This window comes from Bombus vancouverensis, chromosome 10 (assembly GCF_051014615.1).
Source record: "Bombus vancouverensis nearcticus chromosome 10, iyBomVanc1_principal, whole genome shotgun sequence".
In the NCBI taxonomy this organism is placed as follows: Eukaryota; Metazoa; Arthropoda; class Insecta; order Hymenoptera; family Apidae; genus Bombus; species Bombus vancouverensis.
Genome location: NC_134920.1, coordinates 5,158,933 through 5,181,246, shown reverse-complemented (window position 1 = coordinate 5,181,246; position 22,314 = coordinate 5,158,933). Strand labels below are relative to the sequence as shown.

General features: G+C 40.2%; 2 protein-coding genes across 2 annotated transcripts in view; one reads left to right on the top strand and one right to left on the bottom strand.

Moving 5' to 3' along the window:
• Nucleotides 1-22,314, top strand: part of Fstl5 (follistatin-like 5) — a 47,690-nt gene that overhangs the window by 13,765 nt on the left and 11,611 nt on the right. The window contains exon 2 of the mRNA XM_033336170.2: nt 19,133-19,219. Within this exon, the coding sequence (XP_033192061.1) occupies nt 19,133-19,219 (87 nt within the window). The remainder of the gene's footprint in view (nt 1-19,132; nt 19,220-22,314) is intronic.
• Nucleotides 5,822-8,583, bottom strand: LOC117157869 (uncharacterized). Its single transcript, XM_033336175.2, has 3 exons — nt 8,521-8,583; nt 6,949-7,349; nt 5,822-6,398 (listed from the first exon to the last, which is right to left on the bottom strand). The coding sequence occupies exons 1-3, from the start codon at nt 8,581-8,583 to the stop codon at nt 5,822-5,824; spliced, it is 1,041 nt and encodes a 346-aa protein (XP_033192066.2).

The window sequence follows — 22,314 nt, the reverse complement described above, 5'->3', positions numbered from 1 at the left end:
CATAACGCGTGTAATTTCGACTATGCACGTTAAGTAAGAGATACTTTCGATTTTTCTATACATCTACATTCCCTAACCATCACTCAAAACTTTCGATATTTTTTATATTTCTAGTAATATTGAGGAACGTGAGCAAACCTTAGTAGCAAAGACTATTATTATTATTAAAGTGAAACATAGTGAATTATCTCACTACATTCTGTGCAATAAGAGCAATAAACCATTAAAATACATAGATCGAGTTTAGAGCGGATGAAAGATTGGTACCCGAAAGCGTGATAGTGCTGAAAGATTTGTGCAGGATATTGCGTTCTATTGTAGCTGGAATATTTGTCGCCCCGCAGGAAATGGATTCTCCGAATAAAAGATAACGCGCTGTATGCGCGCAAATACAAAAATGAAAACATAGCGCAGCGAAAATTTCATTTCCTAATATTCTACTCATGGAACGTGATGAAGGAAGTTACAATAGAAACTACCCAATCCATTAATGAAATTGATTGAATTTTATCGATTTTCTCTAAAGTACCTGTATAGATGGTAATTAATCGAGGTTAAATTACTGTAAAAACTTTCCATCCCATGTTGCATGTTGCTGCCAAAACGAGCTTCCCCGTTTTCGTATGCGGCGTTCTAGTGGTAACGAAACAACGTGGTATAAACTCTGGGTTTGTAAACGCTTCCGTTCGAGTTATAATCTTTCAAAGTTCCAGCATCACGGAAAATGTTCGTAGTGGCTTGTTCCAGGGTAGATACAAGCTTCGTAACATCGCTTCGTCTCCTATATTGCTGAACGCCCCGAACATTCGAAAATTCTCTGGCTGCTTCGGATCGTTTGACAAACATCCACAATATGCTGGCGCGGATATAGTAAATTAATAACCGATATTCCATAAATCTAATGTTTGAGATATGCTCAAAGCAACTGGTCCGCTAATGCAGTGTTTAATAACTCGTACTATGGATTTCAACGACGAAAAATATTATTTATGCACGTATAGGTAAAGATACATAATTGCAAACGCGTTGATTGCAGAAGTAAAGAGAATACAAATTTAGGATTAAATACCTCATTAGGGAATTACTTGCATAACCATCAGCAATTCTGTACGATCATTATAGAACCGATCAAAATACATACACAAATATACATATTGCTTCGGTATCGCGTACCGACTTTGATGAGCAAATTAGGATTCTAACTGGTTTGTCGGAGTACAGACTCGTCTATGTACCTAACTACCTGGAATACCAAGCAACCGTATCTATAAAACGAGATTGATGTCTCGTACTGTCATTATCAATTAACCGAATTATCATGATTTTAAATGCAATGGAATCGTTTTCTATTTCCAAGCGTTTTAACTTACTTCGTTTATCCGGGCTAGCGGTTCTTGTTTCAAGTTGTTTCGGGACACGAAATTTCACCGTTTCATTCATAGTATTGTATACCCTGTTAAGGCAATATTGAATGATTCGGTATATGCTTGTGTCATGGATACGTAGAATGGTCTAATTTACTTGATATTTATTCATCAATGGTCATCAACGTTTAAACTAGCGGCTGGCTAATCCTTTAATAGCGCATCATTTATCAAATGTTAATGACTGTACACTAGCTTATCAAACACTCGGTCGAAACCACTGTATTAGCTGTTACGAATTATCAAGCTACGCACACGTGTTATTCGTTAAATATATCGCAATGAAGCATCATCTATCGATTATCGATAATTGCCAAAGACGTTAGCCTGTTTTCAACGCGCCGAACACGGCATACCTTATAGCACGGGTGGTTTAAACGTAACGATTACACGTAACGGCATCACATGGTTAAATAATCGTTTCAAAGGAAGATCCACAAAGTTATTACTTCTATCTATCACGCGTATATTTACATGCTGACTGTACGCACGTACATCCTTAATTTGTCGCAATTAGTTCACTCTGCGAGAAACTCTCGAAACGAGTATTCTCGATATTCGATCCTCTTCCTACTTTTTTTATTCCCTGTTTTGCCTCCTAGTCTAATTGCGTGTCAATCGTAGCGGCTAATTGCTAGCGCTGGAAAACCGGGTAGCTGACGTTATTCTGGCTCGTAATCAGAGAGGAACATTTTCGTGGAACGGCGAAGTCTCGACAGTCTCGTCTGCTGGCTAAACGACGGTAGCCGTCCAACTCATCGTACACACCGGTGTGCTTAAGTATCAGTAATCGATACATCTTGTCTGCGCCGATGTCACCGCGAACACCGGAGACCGGAGTAACATCGAGGACCGTCAAGCTACTCGGTGTACTTCGGGTTCTCTCTACTCACCCGCCGTGTCGGCCGACTACCAGCCACTTAGAAAGCCAGTTAAACACCACAGCACTAGCACTACCGGTGCGACGCGTGTCATCGAACTTGTCGATAACGTTTCACAGCGATTCCCTTGGTGGCCAGCCGTTTATAAAGTGCCCCCTAATCTCCTGACGTGTTCGTTCATTGTTAGATGCCTGTCCAACTATCAATGCCTCTCGAGTTGCTTGGAGGGGAGAGTGCCAACTATACCCGATAATCCATAGTTTCTGAGACGCGTGGTGGTAGGCCCCGTCTGGAAAACAGGGAGGAAAACGAGTCACTCCGGCCGTTTCAACTCCTACTCCTTCTTCCTCCTCGATCTCCTGTAATCTCGTTCCCCCGAGTCTTCCACATCCTGCTGTGCACAGGGGGTTATGTATCGTCGTATACACACGGTATATATACGTATACTGGCTCGCGTCTAGACGAGCGTCTACACGAAACACACGTACCGACGTTTCGTATTTTTCCTGTTATGGCGAAGCCATTTCGCATCTCGCTTATCTTCGCCGAACTATTGCCCTCGTATACGCGCCCCTCTTTTTGGATTCCCCGCTATTTATCTAAACGTCGGCGTGGTCGCGGGTGGAAGAAGCTGTCTGCATTTCCGACTATGATCGAACGAGATTTTGTCGAGATTGTCGGAGTCAAATTCAAGAGACACGCGCCGCAGGAAGTGTATTAATCTTGCAGCTGCATTTTGTTGCCTCCGGAGATTTATCCCTCGGAAGTTCTCAGTGTCTATCATCTTGAAATTTGACAAGCTAACATCTTTCATTCAAAAGCTGGTGGCATTTTGATTTTGGAAATTCGTTTGGAGAATTCTGTTAATATATATATATAGGGGAAATCTAATTTTATAGAAGAACACACGTATGGATAAAGCATCCTCGTTTTCTTTCTTTTTAAAGGGATATATTTGCGAAATCGTGTTTTGGTGTCTAGAAGCGTTTCACGGTAATCGACCTAATATGTTACCGTTGAATTCTCCCCAGAACTGGGTTCTATTGGACTTTGGAGTTTTCCAGATCGATCCATCTTGCATCTGCTTTTACTTCGCGATAAATTGAAGGTGAATGTACGAGAAAATCGGGCAAATTCGAAAATCCGGGTAAAATCCACTCTTGGAGGGAATTCAAGAGTAACGTATCACGTCGAGCGTGGTGAACACCGAATGTACAGAGCTTTTGCTGAAACGTGTTTCCTTTTTTTCTCAGCATTTGTTTCACGGGTATCAATACCGCTATAAGGACAACGTATAAAGAAATAAATATTTGTATCCCGCTATATTCATACATTATCGAAACTTTCACGAAATATACCTAGTCTTATACGTTTCGACCCTTGTACTTTATTTAACTTTCAACTATGAATCAATATTTTACTTTCTAAATTCGCGTTTCTTATAAAATTCTAAATCGACCAATCAGGAAAATGTCGATTCATCGTTGAATAATTCATCATTTCTTGTTGAATGAAATGCAATACTCGAGATTGTTACGGCAAATATAGTAGTTGTCTTAGACTTCGATGTTTGATAATTCTGGGTATTTGTTTAAGAATTACACAATCTCTGCGATATTCCGAGCTTCCGTCCTAGGAAGATTCTCCAATACACTTAACCTTGCATTAGAGATCGTGGAATTATGCTTTCGAATTGAAGTCTAGCATAGTCAAGGAATATTGCGCTACACATAGAAATTCGTTAGTGCCGTGTAATAGCCATTCAGTGGCATGCATACAAGGTGCCAGTCACTTTTATTCCGGTGATTTATTGCGATCGCATTTTGAGGGACCCGTGAACGTAAAAATGCACACTTTCACTCGCCGGCTGTTTTTTATCGCGTTCGAGCATATTCCGAGATCATTTTGATCTTGTATTACTATGCCATGGGCGCATGCTCTTTCAGTAAAAGATCAGTAAATCGTCAGTGTCTGAAAGTCGATTAAGTTGATAACGTATGTTGGGGGATTTTGTTCGTTTCAACCAAGTTACAGGAACTCGTATTTGCGTGGAATTGTAAAACGCTCCATATGTACGTTTAAATTAAGCGTGACAACAAATAGTGCACTCAGTGAGCTAAGACTCGTGTAAAACGTGACGAACTCTTTATCGAGAAACGTGGGATATTCTAAGGAATTTTTCAGATACAATCACGCGCATCGCTGCACACAATTGCGGCACGTAGGAAAGAAAGCGAGGTTACGAAACACAAATATATCGTACAATTAATTTTGAATGTGGCAACTTTGAAATTGTTCGGTTTTTACTTTTCGTACAGTCATTAAGGTTTCCAGGCTCCCTTTTACATAAAAAAGTGCGTCGTCATTAGCCTCGTAAACTTTCACCGCAACTAAAACCGCTTACTCGTCATATGACAGCTAATGAATACTACTCGTAAAATAAAATTGTACGCCCACTCGTTTATTTCTTAGACAGCAATCACGTATTTCGATTTAACGTTTGACAAATATCACCGTGCAATTTCAACGGATTGATAATATGTGCACATATATATCAAAAGATGCGAAAACGTTGAAAAAGTGCTTCCTACGTATCGAGTCCTCTTAGAAATTGTCCAAATAGAGCAGTGGTTTCCCAACAAAAGTTTACGAACCGATGAAAAGAAGCGTTCGCTCTATTTTCACAAACCCGTTCCTGGATTCCGCGTGCCTCACGATCGAAGATTTTTCGCCCTCTCCAGATTCGAATCTTTGCATAATGCCACCGATGATAAAATACTCCCCTGCCTGCAAATCGAAATCCCGGCGTGGCCGTATACGTACGTAGGTATATATACACGTACATGTACGCGGCGATCTTCTTCGCTAGTATAGGAAAGAGGGTGTCTGTAATCAAAATGCAAAACTCTTCGGCTTTCAATTGCATGGAATATCGGAATATCCGGGGCGCGAAGTGGATATCGAGTTACCCCGAACACGGTGAAAAACTGCACGTCCCGGTGCATGAAATTCCTCAGAAGACGGCTTGGTTCGCTTTGCAATTTACAATCGCCCGGTCTCGGGACCAGATTATCCTACGTTCCATGCACATCGATGATACACAAAGGGAGAAACGTACGCGGATGAAGAGAATTCTTTCTTGCTTCCCATCCTTGCGTCTATTCCTGTGAACGGAATAAGTAATTCAAGAAAGTCGAGGAAAACACACCCTCGACCCTCGACCCTCGACCAAGTCACCCAACGATTCGGCTGCACTCGTACAAACCGCTCCCCCAAACCTCGTCTGGCCCATAAAATTTCACCCGGCAATTTGGGAAATCGTCCAATCGCGAGGGATGAATGAATCATAAAACACGATAGGACACGGTCCCTGTGATTACCTCGGGAAAGATTTGGTTGGAACAATGGTAAAACTTGAAGCTCATCTCGCGGACGTAACGTCTCTGGATCTTCCAGCACGACTTCACGATTCTGGCTTCCTATGCAAATTCTCTGTGACTCGTAGACGGCGTTCGTTCATGGTAGACAGTAAACGGTTGTCTGCTGACAGGGATTGGAACAAACGGAGGGCATAGTGTAAACGCAGACAGGTGGACACACCGTGGGGCAGATACACGGTGACGGTGACGGTGGGCAAACTCTCTTCGTTTCCGCGGGCGGCATTACGTCTGGACGATTTTTTCTCATCTCTTTCATCAAGGCCAATAGTTTCTGTACATGAGCCATTCTGAGCATTAAATCGAATTCGTCGCGTTTGCGTTTTCTCGCCTTTTTCGTCTGCGTCGCCACTCCCACTAATTTGTCCACGAGATCTTTGCATCGACAGATCAAATTGTCAGGATGAAGGGGCGGGATGATCGTCAAGCTGCCCCAACAAAAGGATTCCAGATCCATAGTATTTAATTCCCGGAATTGATATTGGTAATGGTCGTCGGTTTCCTCGCGTGCGTAGAATGCTCTTTGTATGCTCGTAGGGGAGTGTACTTCGGTTATGATGCATTTGCCCAAGTAACTGATGCGTATGTAGAGCTCGATGGTGGCGTCGGTTGCTTGTAAATCCTCATCCATCAGAACGAACGTGCCGCGTGTCGACCTGCACGATTAACATAATTTTGTTCTGTCTTTACTTTTTTCTTAATTCAACCGCGCAGAAAAGCGGATTCACAAGCACCTGTCAGGCGTCTGAGCCGTATCAACAAGCGTTTCTGCATACTTAGAGAACGACGAAACATTAGGTATCTCTTAATTCGTGTCTCGTTAATTCGTGTATTATACTCGAGAAGAAATTGTGGCGCAGGAAATTTCACTAAAACCAGTTTAACGTTTACACCACCTGTACGTTTATCTTAGCGAGTAAAACGTTTCGAACTAATCCGAACGAGATAACAAGATTAACAAAGACAAAACAGACACGCGAGATTACTATCTCCTTTTTTCAGAAGGGGAAGAAACATTTTGCCCAATACGATTCAAACGGTTTTCGATACAAACAAACCGGCTGCTGTTCAAACTAATTCAGTACTACTTGGTATAGCAGTTTTTTAAATTACATTAGCTCGGCCGACGTAACATTTGCCGTCCGGTAATTCGTTTTGCCGGCGAATTTGCATAAACGCCAGGTCCGCGTATTTAAATGCATTTACCTTGATATAGGTTCCCGCTCCAGTGCGGCAGAAAAATAACCCTCCAGCTCCTTCCGTTCGCAGAGGTCCTTGATAATACCGTTAAACAGATCGTCCATCCTGACGAGGGCGAATCCGAAATTCCGTCGTGGCTCCAGCTCGAAATACTTGGACACTCCTTTGTACACATACAGCTGCAGATCTACTCCGGACATTTTCTCCTCGAACATAGTTTCCGGCACGGAGAACAGCACGGATCTGCCGCCATAAAATTGTTCGTTCTCGTAATTAGAGCCACGATACGAACGATAGTCTCGTCGATTCGGCGACAACGTTGTCCATTCGTCATCCAGCATTCGAAACATTATGACAGTCCTCTTCATAAGCGCAGAGTCGAACACGTCGGACCATGGCATGTACAGCTGTTCAATCGTGTCAATATAACGGAATTTAGTGGACGCCGTGCCAAAAATATAGGTTACGTGGATTGGTTTCGTCGAGTAATTTTTACATCGGTGGAGATACGTTGTTTTATTGTAAATATGTCATGTTGGTGAAATATTTATTTGTGGAAAGGTTTTTGCAGCTTTTTTTTACGAGTGACTTCGCGCAGTGAAGCACACATCTTGGTCATTCCATGCTCTAAAAATACAGATTTTAAAAGAGGAAGAGGAAACGGTGGTATGATACTTTTTAATACTATATGACGTATCCTTACGCTCTTACGTGACTGCTAGCCCATATACTCGCCATTACGTGACCGGCACAGAACGTGTTAGATTTAAAAATTTCAGAAAGATTGCGATGTCGGCTAACCTTATGTACAAGAAGCTAAGCAACCACATTTATATGCGGGTATAGAATTTCACTATAAAAGCTCTTACATCTTCGATCATCCAAATCGTTAAAATCGTATTTTTAGTCGTTATTATGTAAAAGCTTGCAATTTTGCAAAAAAAAAAGAATATGAAAAAAGATGTGGTAATACGTATCAATCAATAAGTTACTTCCCCACTCTCTAACTCGTGTTCTAAAAGAGACATATAATTGCCACTAAGTGGTAGATGCAACACCGTTGTCGATGTATAGTAAGCGACAACTCGATTGTATCAATCAATCTGATATTACCTTGTGCTAAACATAGAATGTCATCTAACAAACTCGTCCAAGTTCGAGATACCTGCCGTTATACCATCCTCGGACAAAATTCTGTTACGTAAAAATGGGGACAATAGGAATATTTCCTTTACAATCCACGCCTATCGCTATGACTTTTATGTTCGAGTGAAAAAACATATAGATGGGAATCGTCACAACACGGATGACGAAGTAGAGGATGCAACATCACAATCTTCTTGAGATATGGGACACAAATTCTTTGGAAACGTAATTTATGAGTTAATTTCTCGTTACGAAAGGCGTTTTCGACTCAACTATGGCCAGAAGTAATAACTAAACATAAATGTACGTTAACAATGAAAAATATTTTTTCTATTCGTTCGTATCTTTCTTAAAGGGGCGGAGTAACTTACCGATTGACTACGTAGCTACATAAACGTCGCGATGATATACAACTTATCTATAATTACTCACATTTTTCACAGCTACCTCCAACAGCATAATTCGCGAGTTGTGCATTACGATCAGGGACGACATGGTATAATGTATTATACGTGTTGCCCGTTTTACGCTTCCTTCAACGAGTTCGCGTGAACTTCTCTCGGGGAGTTTGATTTATCGTCGATAAAGCGTCAAGAGCGTAGGGAAGATTCTAAAATTTTTGCTTGTTACAAACTATTTCTTTATGTGCTTCGCGGAGTTTGAGGTTGGAGCGTGTCGCGCTTTCCAATTCTGCGACATCGCTACCCTCCTCCTCCTTCGCCGTTTCCACCGAGATATTGGTGCTTCTTTCGAGAAATAAATTCCATCCAGTAGCGACTGTCCGCTAACTTCATTTCCCTGTTCTCCCAGAACAATATACCGAACAAAGTTCCGCTGCAATCTAGTCTAATCGCGTTCGGATACACATAAATGGTTAACAGACAGCTTCAAGGAACTTTTATCGGACATGGGATCCGACGAGATATCGACCGAAGGATAAATGGATTTTGCCAAAGGATCCGATCGGGAGACTTTGAAATTCACTTCATCGATCTTTTAATCTCTGCTATCTGCTTTTTCGTCTTTATCCTTCGTTCCATTCGTTTCTCCCCTGCTTGCGTTAGATTAAACGAACGTAAATTTATGGTATTATCGATAATGTCTGGATGGAAACAACGGCTCCATGTCAATCTCTCGCCGACCGTACCGCTTTTTGTGCCCGTTGCATCCGTGAGTTGTTTGCAGCACACTAAAAGTACTCGAGAAACAAACCCCGGTCTCTGGTTCGGTAGGTGGGAACGCCATTAAAAATATTTGGTCGGAGAATACGGAACATCAGGGCGTGGCGTGGCAGAAAATAAAACAACGGGAACAACAATGGGGGGAAAAAGAGCACGAGGTAGAAGGAGGGGGCAGCGCTCGAGGGCGGAGAAATCGTATTAACGACGGAAATAGATAGCGAACAGCCGAGGTAAAAATCGGCGAAACACGAGCAATTTATAGATACAGCGAATGCGCGAAAACACGGACGCAATTTATTGGCCATGCCGGGAACGATCTTACCCTAAGAGTAATATCGTAAATCGCGCATCAGTTCAGTCGTTCAGACTACATTCGACGTGGGGAAAAAAATGTCGTAATCGCGCCCTTCCAACGAAGAAAGTCTAGTAAGCCGAAACGCAATAAGCGTGGCGGCACGACGCGGATGAATATGACGTAACACGCGTGAAAAGAAAAAGCTAAATGTCATTTAGCGCGTCTTTTTTACCGTTAATCCGTCCGCGATGCAACGAGGCGCATCGCAGAGAAAAATTTCACAGCGTTTCGTAACATTTTCGCATCGGCTTTTCAAAGAACTGTTTATTACTATGACACAAAAGAGGAGAAATTAACAATTGTTAGAATATTAACGCTATTCTTACGCAAAAATAAGAATGGCGTGCCGCGTGTGTCTTCTTTTTCCTTTAAAAAAACATTTCCTCTTTTGCTTGACTTTATCCCATCGTAGTTACGTTTTTACGTTTCATTCAAAATATCCACTCGCCCTTTTCCGATAAAAATGATGCACGCCGATAAGGAATTCAACCGGCACCCTTCATCTGATCGATTAAATAGATCCGCTAATACCCGGAAAAAAGCGAGAAGTTCGACTTGTGAGTGACGCTATCTGACGCTTTTAATCGAGCTACCATAAATCGCTCTTTCAGCGGGCCGCCGTTTTCGCGATCGCTAATGGTGGCCGACGATAGGTCGAGGAGCGAAATATAAATTGCTGACACGGTTAATTCAGCCTTGACGCGGCGATTGCGAAATAAAACGCGTTCCCTCGGTCTGATTGAATTTGAATTGAATAGGAGCGCCCTGATTACGTAAATTCAAGGTGCTCGGTACTCGGAGATAAGACCTATTTAACGTTGATTCTTTGAGAACTTGAACACCCAAAACATGTGAAAGAACGCGATTAAACGACGAATTGAATTAATTACAGAACACGGATCGTCGAATCGTCGAACTTTACCTTAGTTTCGACAGCACTGGCGATGAAAGGAACAACCAGCCCGTTGCAAACCTTCCGCGCGACAGTCAAGCTTAACGATTATTCGCGTGCTAATCGTCGCATGTCGACATTTCGGCAGATTGCACCCGCAAATCATACCGTGCAACATCGCGATGCAAGTATGAGGCGGCTGCTGCTGATCATTCGGTCGAACTAGCTACGTCAGTGGGCATTTGGAACGAACGGACACTATTGAAACTGACAAATTGCTCAAATTTCAGTGGCACGGCAAGAAGCTTTCGAGAAGCAATGGACAGGATCATGCGATTAATATATAGAAATATTAATATGTGTAAATTTATATTTCTGATATTTTTTCGGCGCATCGTATATGCACAAGGTGCTTTCGAATTGATATTTTACGAAGCTGATACGTGAAGCAATAAATAAAAGTTATTCCTGAATAAATCGATGCTGGAAATCATTGAGTACATCTAGTTTTTGGTACACATACATGTATTGTGTTTATAACACAGCTGCTCGCACGCAGCTTTGCCTGCACGGTATTTGTTTTTATAGCAATTTATGCTTATTACCCTCTGTTTGATCATCATTTAGGATTTGAATATCGAAAAATGCTTAAACACGGGTTTGTTTATTTTTAATGACAAGTTTATTTCCTGTATAATATATAATCCCAAATCCCCCAGCTGTTGGATATACGGTTATTTTTTCAGAAAACAACTTACCCCTTTTTCATTTCCATAAGGGTTCAACTTCGAAAAACGCTCACATACGTGCTTGTTTATTTTCAATAAGTGATTTGTTTACCGAATCTCAAATCTCCAGCTTCAGTGAACATAGAAGTAAGTTACAGTTATCATTTGAGAAAAGAACATATACCCCTTTTATTATATATGTGCATCATATATGAACAATATATACAATCATACATATCTCTATACAGATTGAATTTCGAAAAATGCTCACACGCGTATTTGCCCATTTTTAATGAGAAGTTCACATGCTGAACTTTACGTAACCAATTTTAACAACTCGTGGAATATGACATTCTTTTAAAAAAATTTTACCTCACTTCTATCCCGTTGGGATGAGTATTTCCAAAATTCTTATCACATGCCTACGTCGCATAAGCAGTATGCTGCTCAAATTTTACGTTTCTAGATACAATGGTTTGAGCTGGGCGTTGATCAATAAATCAGTCATGTGACATATATTATAATGTGTTTTATACTTTATTCTGGTTAGTGGGTAGTAAAACTGCGTGTCGTAAAAATACTATAACTTTAATAAGAGTAGAAATGAAGCATTAAATAAAGATTTCAACTTGATTCACTATTCAATTCACAAGCGAATTTTGTTTCGATTGAATACTACTAATTGATTTGCTGGAATCATGCAGTGAGAATGCCTCATGCAGAGGCTCCATTGATGCATAGCTCCATTTCAGTTTTGATTCATAAATGCATTTCAAGTGCTTCAATATTGGCACTCTGCGCCTTTTTTTCTTCTCACAAATAAAAAACGTTTCAATGGATATCGACTTTAACTCTTCGCAGTGAAAGAAAACTGTAGACCTGCTGAGCATCTTGACAAAAGATCAATTGTCACGCTGTTTTGAAAAATGGGAAACGCATATACAACGTGAAGATATAGGGATAGAGAGTACTTTGAGAAGAAGCACAAAGACTATTTTTATCACACCAGTCCAATTTAATACTAGAACAACCAGTTTCTATCGTATACTGAAATATATTGCAGATATAATTTAGATAGATATATTACAGATAATTATAGTTGAAATAGTACATTGACTATATATAATCAAATTCTGATCTCAAAATTTTATAGGCATTCATTTTTTCTTTAAATCGTATATGTTATTAATATACGAAAAAGCGTGGCAAACTACCTGTCTAACAAATTTAGTAGTTCTAATATTATATTAACAGCCAAAATAGTATTTATAATATACAATAAAACTTTCTCTTGATATATCTCCACAAAATCCTTCAAAACCCAGTTCTAAATAATCTCCCAATCGAATCAAACGTGCCATTGATTGTTCGAAGTTCGAATACGTTTATTGCTCTCGATTCTATGCGTATGCCGAAGCATTTTCTAGTGAAAGAATGAAATGTCAGAACACTCGTCATCCCGGCCGTCATTTACGATCGACCGGTGCAACTAGAGCGATTGCAAATTCGACTGGTGCTTGACCTACCTTCGGCAATTAATGCAGTCCAAATATTCGGCAGTCGGTGCTTTCATAGGCTTATGGACTCGTGAATAATGGTAATCGCGGTTGCGTAATGCGATAACAGAGAAATTCCGCCGATGTTTCTTAAACGACGCCAAATTCCAAGCTGCTTCCGGCTTAATGAGCGGCACTCGAGCAACAGCTGCTGCTGCTTCAAAATATTTGCGCTCACGAGTTTCACCGTTGCAGACTGTATCGATATATTCACATAGTCCGACGACGCACTTCAATTATGGTAACTACAAGTTTTGCACGTTCAGACATTCGATGTTTTGTTCAAAATTAATACAATTTAAAAGTGCACCCAAATAGCTAGCATACATGGTACGTAGTACAGCTCTCGTGCACGATAATTACGAGAAATATATCGTAATGTGCTAACACGGAGGCTTAGAAGGATGATAATAGTTTATATGTATATAGCGATGCTCGTTTGACTCTACTTTCAATCGTAGCCCTTTCTAAAATAGTAGGTTAATGAGAAAGTAATGTGAATATAGAAATTACTTAACTTACTAACGTTTCTCTTTATATTTCTTTTATTTAAAGAATTCTTCTATTTAAAGAAAATGCCATATTTTGAGAATAAGGGATTTTTAAACTCAGAAAAGGATCGAGAGTTTTTTAGGTACGGAACACCCTTCTTATAAAACGATTTTATCGTAAAGTGTCACGTATAAACCATTTGAAAATGTTTTTTTTAGTATAATAAAAAATCTACATTATTTTACTTCCAACCAAAACCTAGTATTTCTGAATTTTCAGTTAGAACAAACATCGAACCGTGTTTATTCACAGCATCGATGTAATAAATAAAAAAAGAAGAGTGAAACGCGCTGTCGTAAATAATTGATAAGCAAATATCGAGTAAATCGGTTAAAAAACGCTAGCCAAGTTAATCCCGTAGAACATCGATCGACGGAGTCGCAGGTGTACGAGAGATCGAGCAACAACGGACCAACATCCACAGCCCATGGAATATTTTTTCGGACGCGATTAATAGAAGGACCCATTGGCCGAGCAGCAATTTAAAACCACAAGAATAAAGCTCAGTTGGCCTCGCTGCTCGTAGGTACAGTCTAGGCAGAAATAAACAGTGCAGCCTACCTTGTGTATTTAAATAACACATAACTGCTTTTTATGTTTGGGTCCCTAGTAAAACGTTAAATTGTTTTGCCAAGTGGAACTTCAATGGAAGAGAATTGTATTTGTTCGTACTCGTTATCGAAGATAAACATACAATGAATCAAATTGAATCTATTGTAACGTTTCCCAACCTTTTTTCAGAGCCCACTTTCCCAGCCATAGAAGAAACATCTTTAGCCCCTTAACGTTCCAATAAATTTGACAAAATCCACTTGAGATATTTTTCTATTAGTGCGCTGAAAATCCTCAATTAAAAATGTTAAACTACGACGAACATCCAGAGAACACTTCACGACCCCCAAGGAATCTATCTTTTCTTTTTAACACTTATCACGACGATATTAAAACGATTGTATTAATAAGCTGCCAGACAACGTATCGTAGGACAATATAGCTGGATTCTTAGGACGATATTGAAGACAGAAACTGAGGCAAAACCCCGCATCGTCCCATTATCTCCACACGCAATAAACCATTCCAGCCAGCTCCTCCGTCTCCGGTCGTCGGGCTTTTCCACCCCTTAGCATTTCCTCTTCTACATTCGTCTCTTGAAAAAATATCAGCCGTTCTCTCGCTACACTCTGGCTTCTACCGTCCACAGTTTCTCTTTCTTCGAATAATTACAGAGCCATGCAATTCGTCTTCCGGTGGCCGAGCTTTTTTAAACGGGACAAAGATACGGGATGTAAATTAGAGACACCGTGAGCTTTCGTGATTAAGCCGCCGCGCCGCGCAAGGATGGAAAAGGATACTTCGATCTACGAAGGCAAAGCAACTCTGTGAAAACGAAGAAGAACGTGAGAACTTCGTTCGAGTACGTATTGGTGACACATTTGAATCCGTTTCTCATTGACGAGGAGATATGCTTCATCGGAAAGAATCCTACAAATGATTATTCGTATTCAATTCATGGTTCATCTTGGCGAACGAATCTAACCTAGTTTCTTCGTTCTCTAATTTAGTAAGGACGAAAAATCAATTATACAGGTTTCGGAATTCATTCCTGGTTTATCGTGCCGTGTTCTCGCGTTGGAATTTCAAACTTCTTGGTATCTGCCTGGTGTGTTTTTATTCGTGCAAACTTCACTTTTCCCTATGGTCTGATGTTATTCCTTTTCCTTTTTAAAGAATTGCTGTTACTTTTTAAAGAATTGCGTTACTTTTTTAACGTTTTAACCGTTCTTCGTGTCCTTGCGTTGCTACTTCTTCGTTAATCCAACTTGTTATTATAGTATCTTTTATAATGTCCTTCTTTTTATTGCAAGAATTCCATTTCTTAGTTTTACACTTTTCTATGGTTCTTTTGTTGTTACGATTTTCTTTAGAATTTCAAACCCTTGCTTTTGTAAATGTAGAAGATTCCTTTAAATTACAGTTTCATCGATGAAGTGAACTTCAATGAAAATATTTACTGGTTGGGGAACTGTAGAAGATGATAGATTATTTTCCATCATTGATCGCAGACGGATACGGTCCATGGAACCAGTTGCAATCAGAAGAGAATCCTTAGAAATGTGGACACAATAGCCAACTATATATGGTGAATGTTGGAATCGATTTTGGAGAAAGTGACTACCTACTGACCAGTAGTGACCACTGATTGACCACAGAATGGATATTGTCCATGGCCAGTAGTTGCGATGAAGGAGCAGTAGTGTAGTGTAGTAGTACTAGTGGTAGAGGAGGTAGCTCCAGGCACTCATAGAAATTGAAGGCACAGGAATTATTTAGAAGCCCGTGTGAAAAATGTGCTTTTACTCATCCATCCTTCCGTGAACTCCCGACGAGTGACGCTTAACCTGGAATGCACCACCACCCTGCCATCGTCTAATGTTTCACTGTATCTTCGGATTTGAGTCGACTATTCTTTAATGAGGTACACGAGGACATGTACAGCTGTAGAATTATCGATTTCAAATCTTGATTCTCACACATGCAACGATGGTTGCAAATGCTGCATTACTTGCTCTCTTACGTTAAATTAATGTTATCTATTCGTTTGAGTACTCTTACCAAGTTACCACAATCGTAATGAATTCGTTTACATGATAATAGCAAATATGGTGATAAAGGAAATGGAACTTTACAAACAAATTTTTCAAGCTATATAAGTCATCTGAGTACGGTGTTTGACGTAAGTTGTAAAATTATAAAGGAGAAGTTCATTTGCCAATAGCCAATATCAAGTGAAGCGGTTAAACCTATTATTCTCGATACTAAGGAAACAATAAATTAATAAATATTGTACAAACATTACAATGACCGATAAAGTCACAAATCAAAATTTATATTACGTTGAATCGATAAAAAGACAAAGTTCCTTAGATAATGCTTCAAGACCTTATTTAAAACTACTACATAAAGCACACTTTAGTTGTGGTTTGCTTCTTATCGAGAAAAGTAGGATGCTATATACGACCCTGGGGAACTGTGCCTCAATCGGTATCGCTACTTGCTACTTTAATTCGATCTTGGCCATATCATAAAAGCTAATGTTGGTACATCGATTCATCCTACTAATTTTCTCACCAAAATCATTCCTCATCAAGCGTTCAATTAGGAAATAAAAATACGGTGACGAGGTGAACGGAGGGGGGAGGGAGGTAAAAATCAGTAGCGTAAGCAAGCCTGGAACTTTTTCAATCGCGTTTCAATTTCCCCGCGATAAAACGGAGTTTAAGGATGGAGGGGGTTTATAAAACTCGTCGGAAATCAGAATGCTAAACGGACCGAAAAGGACTTACTTAAGCGATCCGAAAGCGAGGATTCGCCGTGGCTTTAAAGATAAGACCCCGGAACATCGAAACGATCCGACCCTCGTCGTTCCGGCGCGTAACTTTGAAAATCGTCCCGACGTGAAAGAACCGCGACACGGAGTGGGAAACGCGAAAGCAACGCGCGTGCAACTCTCGAAGCCCGCCGGAATCGATCGAGCCCGTTCTTATTCGTTAGAATGGCTTCTGCTCTTACTCGTCTAGAGAAAGTAATAAGAATCTCCGCCGAGGAGGATCGACGCGAGGATTTACAGCGAGCCAATCGTTTGCCCGTATAAACGTTTTTCAAATATACTGCCGAGCGGGGAACGTGCTGGGCCTCCTCTTGGCCAATAACAATATATATTTCCGCCTTTATCAAAGCTATTTGTCTTCGAATTGAAAAGCCGGGAATGAATTCAGAAAGGGCGGAGAACCTATGCCAGGAGCGATCCCGAACGACAACGGAACGATCTCTCTTTTCTGGCCAGCGTCGAGACGCTCGATTTACGACTTCTGGCTGTGAGACGTCGTCGGATTTATCTTCCGCTTCACGCGCGCGGATTAAACAGGCTAAATAAAGCATCCCGTATACCAGGGAATACGGTTAAGGAAAATTCATTTTTCACCTGAAACGTTATATGGCGCGTACGTGAGAAAAATTTAGTATCTAACCGCGAAAGGCTCAATCTTCACATCCTCCAACCACCGAGGATTACAATTCGTCTTGGGGACACATTAGCTCGTGATACATCCGAATAAATAGTTTCTGATCGATTCCGTTAGAATGAAATTTCATTTTAATCATTGGGTTCGAAGCGGTTTTAATTCGTTTTAATCGATAAACGTGATACGTTTCGAGTGGTAGACTGTAGGAAAAAAGATAAAAGATAATCGAACGATGGAACGATTCGAGGAGTTCGCAAAGATAATTGAGTTAAATTATCGAGGTGAAGGGTCGAAGAAGGTAGGTGGAAATGTTAAAATCATTTGCCTATTCTCTATTAAAGGCCGCTAAATATTAAATCTGAAAAATAAGTTAGCGAAAAGAATTGTTCATTTAATACCAACTCGTTTTACTCTGATTTGCGAATTGAAATACTACTCGTGTAAACGATTTCTTGAAACGCTTAAGACGTTCCGTTTAAAGTGAGCGTATCCTTATACGTACCTTTATACGTGTCTTCTATAATTTTATATATGTATTCAATGTTTTCTCAATGATTACACCGTACGATAGTAATAATCCAGCGCAACATATTCCGCTGAAAATGTTCTTGACGTTTCAACGATGGATCAAGCGTTCGGCGGAGAAAACAGTTTTTGACAAAAAATCGCATACTCGCCCCGAAGCAGCCTTTTGCTTCGAATGAAGCCGACTAGTTCAAAGCAAAAACAGGTAGCAGCACTTTTAATTAATACACCCGATACTCGGCTGATGTCTTCATTTTCCGTGCGTGATATTTGCCTGGCACATGGTAAGCAGGTCACACGAATGCGAACAGTTCGCGAATCGCCTTTGCGTTAAGTCGATTAGAAACGTGTACGGGTATGTATGTTCTCCTTTGCCATAACCGTGTCACCAGTTTATCGAATATATGCCGCGGTGGCAATTCATCCGCGAACGACTCGTTTCAGTTTCAGCCAATATTTCAACGTCCCTCGTGTAAAGGACACTCTAAAACGTTCCCAGGGTTGCAATAGTCTCGACGCTCGTTCCCGCAATTTATGAAAACGATGTTCAACCGGAAAAAAGATCGGGCAGGAGAGGACGAAGCGAACGATTAAATATCGCACGAACAATTAAGTTTCAGCAAAGGAAATGAAAGGGCGGAAAAGATCTCGGTGGTAGATTGTTGGTTGGCAAGGAAGCGTTTAAATTCTAGGACACGGTTCGCCCCGAGAATCGTAAGGGATTCTAATCAAAGTGGATCTTGTTCGCCAGCTAATTGAAAATCAGCCACCGCAGACTAGATAAACATTTATTACGCAAACCTCTGACCGCCGAATAAATTCAACGAATCCTCGATCGTTACTGCGTTTTACAAACAGACTGACACGCAGAGTTGACCGATGATTTATCGCGGGGATAAAGTGGATTAAATTAATAAACGTAGACTCGAATCTCCCCTTCCCACGGTCAATAAATAATAAACCTTTCACTTCCTAGCTGCAGCTATTAAATCGTATAATACAAACTTGCCAACGAACGAAACGCTCGCGTTTGCTGATCGTTGCAATATGTCGCCACGTAAATGTTGCGATTCTTATATCACTGTATCTACACTTCTATACATAGAGGATCGTGTAAACTAGTTTCACTCGATAAACGTTGGAACTATAATTTAGATTGATCGACTTCATCGTTGCAACGAGAATCGTGAAAAAAGCGACATTTCTATTAACGTATACGCGCGTTTGTTCCAGATGAGACGGAAATTTGAAATCGCAGCCCTTTACTTCCTCCTGTTGTCGATCACCTCCACTTACGTCGTCTCTGTCGCCGGTTACAAGGTGAGTATCGAAGCCTCTGTGTGTTACGTATACATCGTTTAACATAATTATCGTGACCTCGACGTTCTGCACGAAATCGCTTACCCGAGGAAAGAATAGCATGGAAACGACGGAATCACGTAAAATCGTTCCGTTTCACGCTAAGCCGTCAGCCAGGATAGCCTAGCTATTCGTCTGCCACGAAAACGCACAATATTCTACTGAGCAGATTTATGGTTCAACCTCGTGCACCCTTCGAAATTCTTTTTCCCGCATCGTCGCCTTTTTGCTCTTCGTGGTGCACGAAGTTATCGACGTTGAAGGCGAGAGCTGAACGCAGGTAGACAGGACGAAGAAGCAAGAAATTACCAACAGCTCGAATACTCGAAGGAATAAAAAGCGAGTGGGTTTGTTTCGTGAAATTCGACCAACAACGGAATAACGGTGATTCATCGTTTCCTCCGTTTAATCCTACGTTTAGTTGGCCGCTCGCAAAAGAAAAAAATGAATCGAGGAGATCTCTGGAAAATGTGCCCATAAGTTTATGGTAAACATACATACATATATACATTCCGTCCGTTAAAACATTTACTAAAACGAGACATAAGTCTCAAATATTATTAGAAAATTATTAAAACATCTAAGAATTATTATCTCGTTTAAAATCTTACATTAACATAGATAACACGTTATAGAATTTTAAGTATAGTATAAGATCATCAAATACTTGAATTCTTGTTAAATTCTTATTTATTTTGTAAGTATAAAAAGAACAAAGTTAGGAAACTAAAACTAAAATTTCTTATCTTATGCAGCCTCTTTCCACGAATCTCCTCGATTGTTGTAAAGGAAAATATTGATATAAAGTGTATTTAGCTTATACCTCTTACACGTGTCCTTCCGACTGTTCCGACTGTACCGAATGTGGTCAATTACAATGGGATTCTACTGCAGAACTTCCACAAAGGATAGGCAAAGAATCGTCAGGACATTGTCAAAGGTATTCCGCGACCCAATGCACCAGCGTATTTCAACATTATTCACCTGACGACCCACTCTTCGAGCAAGAAATGGCATAACCGGTTCCTTCCAATAGATTCTAGCGTACAGTGACCTATTTACAGTAACGGTAATAATCGATCAAACTCAAATATGATTCACTAAAATAGCGTGCATTCTCTATGACAGCAAGTTATTTGGAATAATGACCCGAAAGTCAAAATAAACGCGACATATGAAATGCGTGTTGATATCAATCGTCACTAATTTGAAATTATTTATGCTTATATATATCAATGGAAACTGTGGTTACATTCATGTAATATATATACTAGGTCATAATAATTTTCGAAAATATACGGTTTTATCGTTGTCGTTTAGATAAATTTAGAAGGAATAAATTTACCTCTCAGAGACGTACAGAATTAACAAGGTACTTTTAGACAATTTTTTAAACATTTTACTTCCACTTAATTTTTACGTTTTCCTAAAGTTAATAAAATACGCTCGTACATAGATGACGTAACGTAAAATTGAATGTTAAAGATATTCGATTATGTAGAATTTAGGATTGCCAAATTACTGAGCTCAATTCAAATCCCACTAAAATGGTGTAATCCAAATGGGATATCATTCAATTCCAATCCTGGGCTGCTTAATATGTAATATCAAAATCCTTCATAAACTATATCAAGACAAATTACCTTAAAATAAGACCACGAATCGAGCAATTTCGAAATTGAAGAATTCATCATGAATTATCTCGGAACGAGAGACGTATACTATGTAGAAACGATATAGCGCGGTCGTAAATTAAAGCTGGGGTTAAATTAGGGAGGATTAAAACGCCTATTGATGTAATCACAGGATGGTACGCGTTTTGTAGATGAAATTTAATTCTTCGTCTGCGAAAGTTATTTGCAAATTAATATTCTACTCTGCTCATATTCCTGTTTTAAACCTATACTGTAATTGTGGTATTAGTAAAAATTAATTTATATTTGTTAAAAAAAAGCTTTTGCAGAAGATAGAAAGAAACAGCTTCAAGTTGATATTGCACAATTCTGAACGAAACTCAAGATCCTCGCCTCTCCAAAGGTATCTCCAATTACATGCTTCGCCACTCGAAACTCTAATCCCCCATAAATTTTGCAACCATGCTATATCATTTTCACAATATCTTAAATCCCTCTAAAATCGTAAAACCGCAAATCGACCTTGGGACCGAAGAATTCCCAGAGAATCTCGAAGTTAAGAAGATGATTACAGACTATCTTAAAGTCCAAAGATCCGTCATGAGATCAATGTATATCGACTCATCTTACAGTATCCTGAGATGGTTTACCCTCATCTCATGGTCGAAGGCCACGTATTGTTTGGGTTTAGGAACGTTGAATTCGGAATGACCGAAACACAACCCTGGGGGTAGATTAAGATGAGTCTCTCGACCACTAGGTAGTCCATGACATGTTCTTAACCCTGAGGCAGTCCAAGAAAGGTTCTTTCAACACCGAGATTGTCCTTGGCAGTCCCCTCAAGCCTGAGATACTTTCTGGCAAATCCCTCGACTCTGAATTCGCCATGAAGCCCTCGATCTTAAAGCGATCTGTGGTAGGTCTCTCAACTCTAAATTGATCCAATTTGAATCCTTTGACTTTGAGACAACCTCGGTGTTATCAATTCATATCGCGTTATATTATCAAATCCATGCATTAGAATGACATACGTTGTCGTTCTTTCTTCATCGTCAGAATAGAACAGCGGGATAGCAGAACAGAATTTCTTCGCTACTTTTGATTCCCTGGAGAATCTAGTCCAAGTTATACCATATAGTCCGTTTCTCTCCTTCTATCGGAACCTACGGAATCACAGCATGGACATCTGACTTGCCGTCATTGCTGCACGAGCTGCTGTGCTGACCATTCCGTTAATGTTGACCGGAAGTGTTTGTTCTGATGCATGTGCACTAGTATGCTAGACACCACTTGTCTCATGGATCGTGTAGCGTTGTAGTCCAACATAATTGTTGGCGTGCCAGAATTTACCCAACGCATAGGTGGTTGGATCGGTGCCGGCATTTGTCCCGTGTACGTCCTCCAACATGCGAGGATAATTCG

Coding starts and splice junctions, on each gene's coding strand:
- LOC117157869 (XM_033336175.2), bottom strand. CDS start 8,583: ATGTCGTCCCTGATCGTAATGCACAACTCGCGAATTATGCTGTTGGAG. Junction 7,350..8,520: donor TGGAGGTAGCTGTGAAAAAT/GTGAGTAATTAT, acceptor ACGATTGAACAG/CTGTACATGCCATGGTCCGA. Junction 6,399..6,948: donor GAGCGGGAACCTATATCAAG/GTAAATGCATTT, acceptor TTAATCGTGCAG/GTCGACACGCGGCACGTTCG.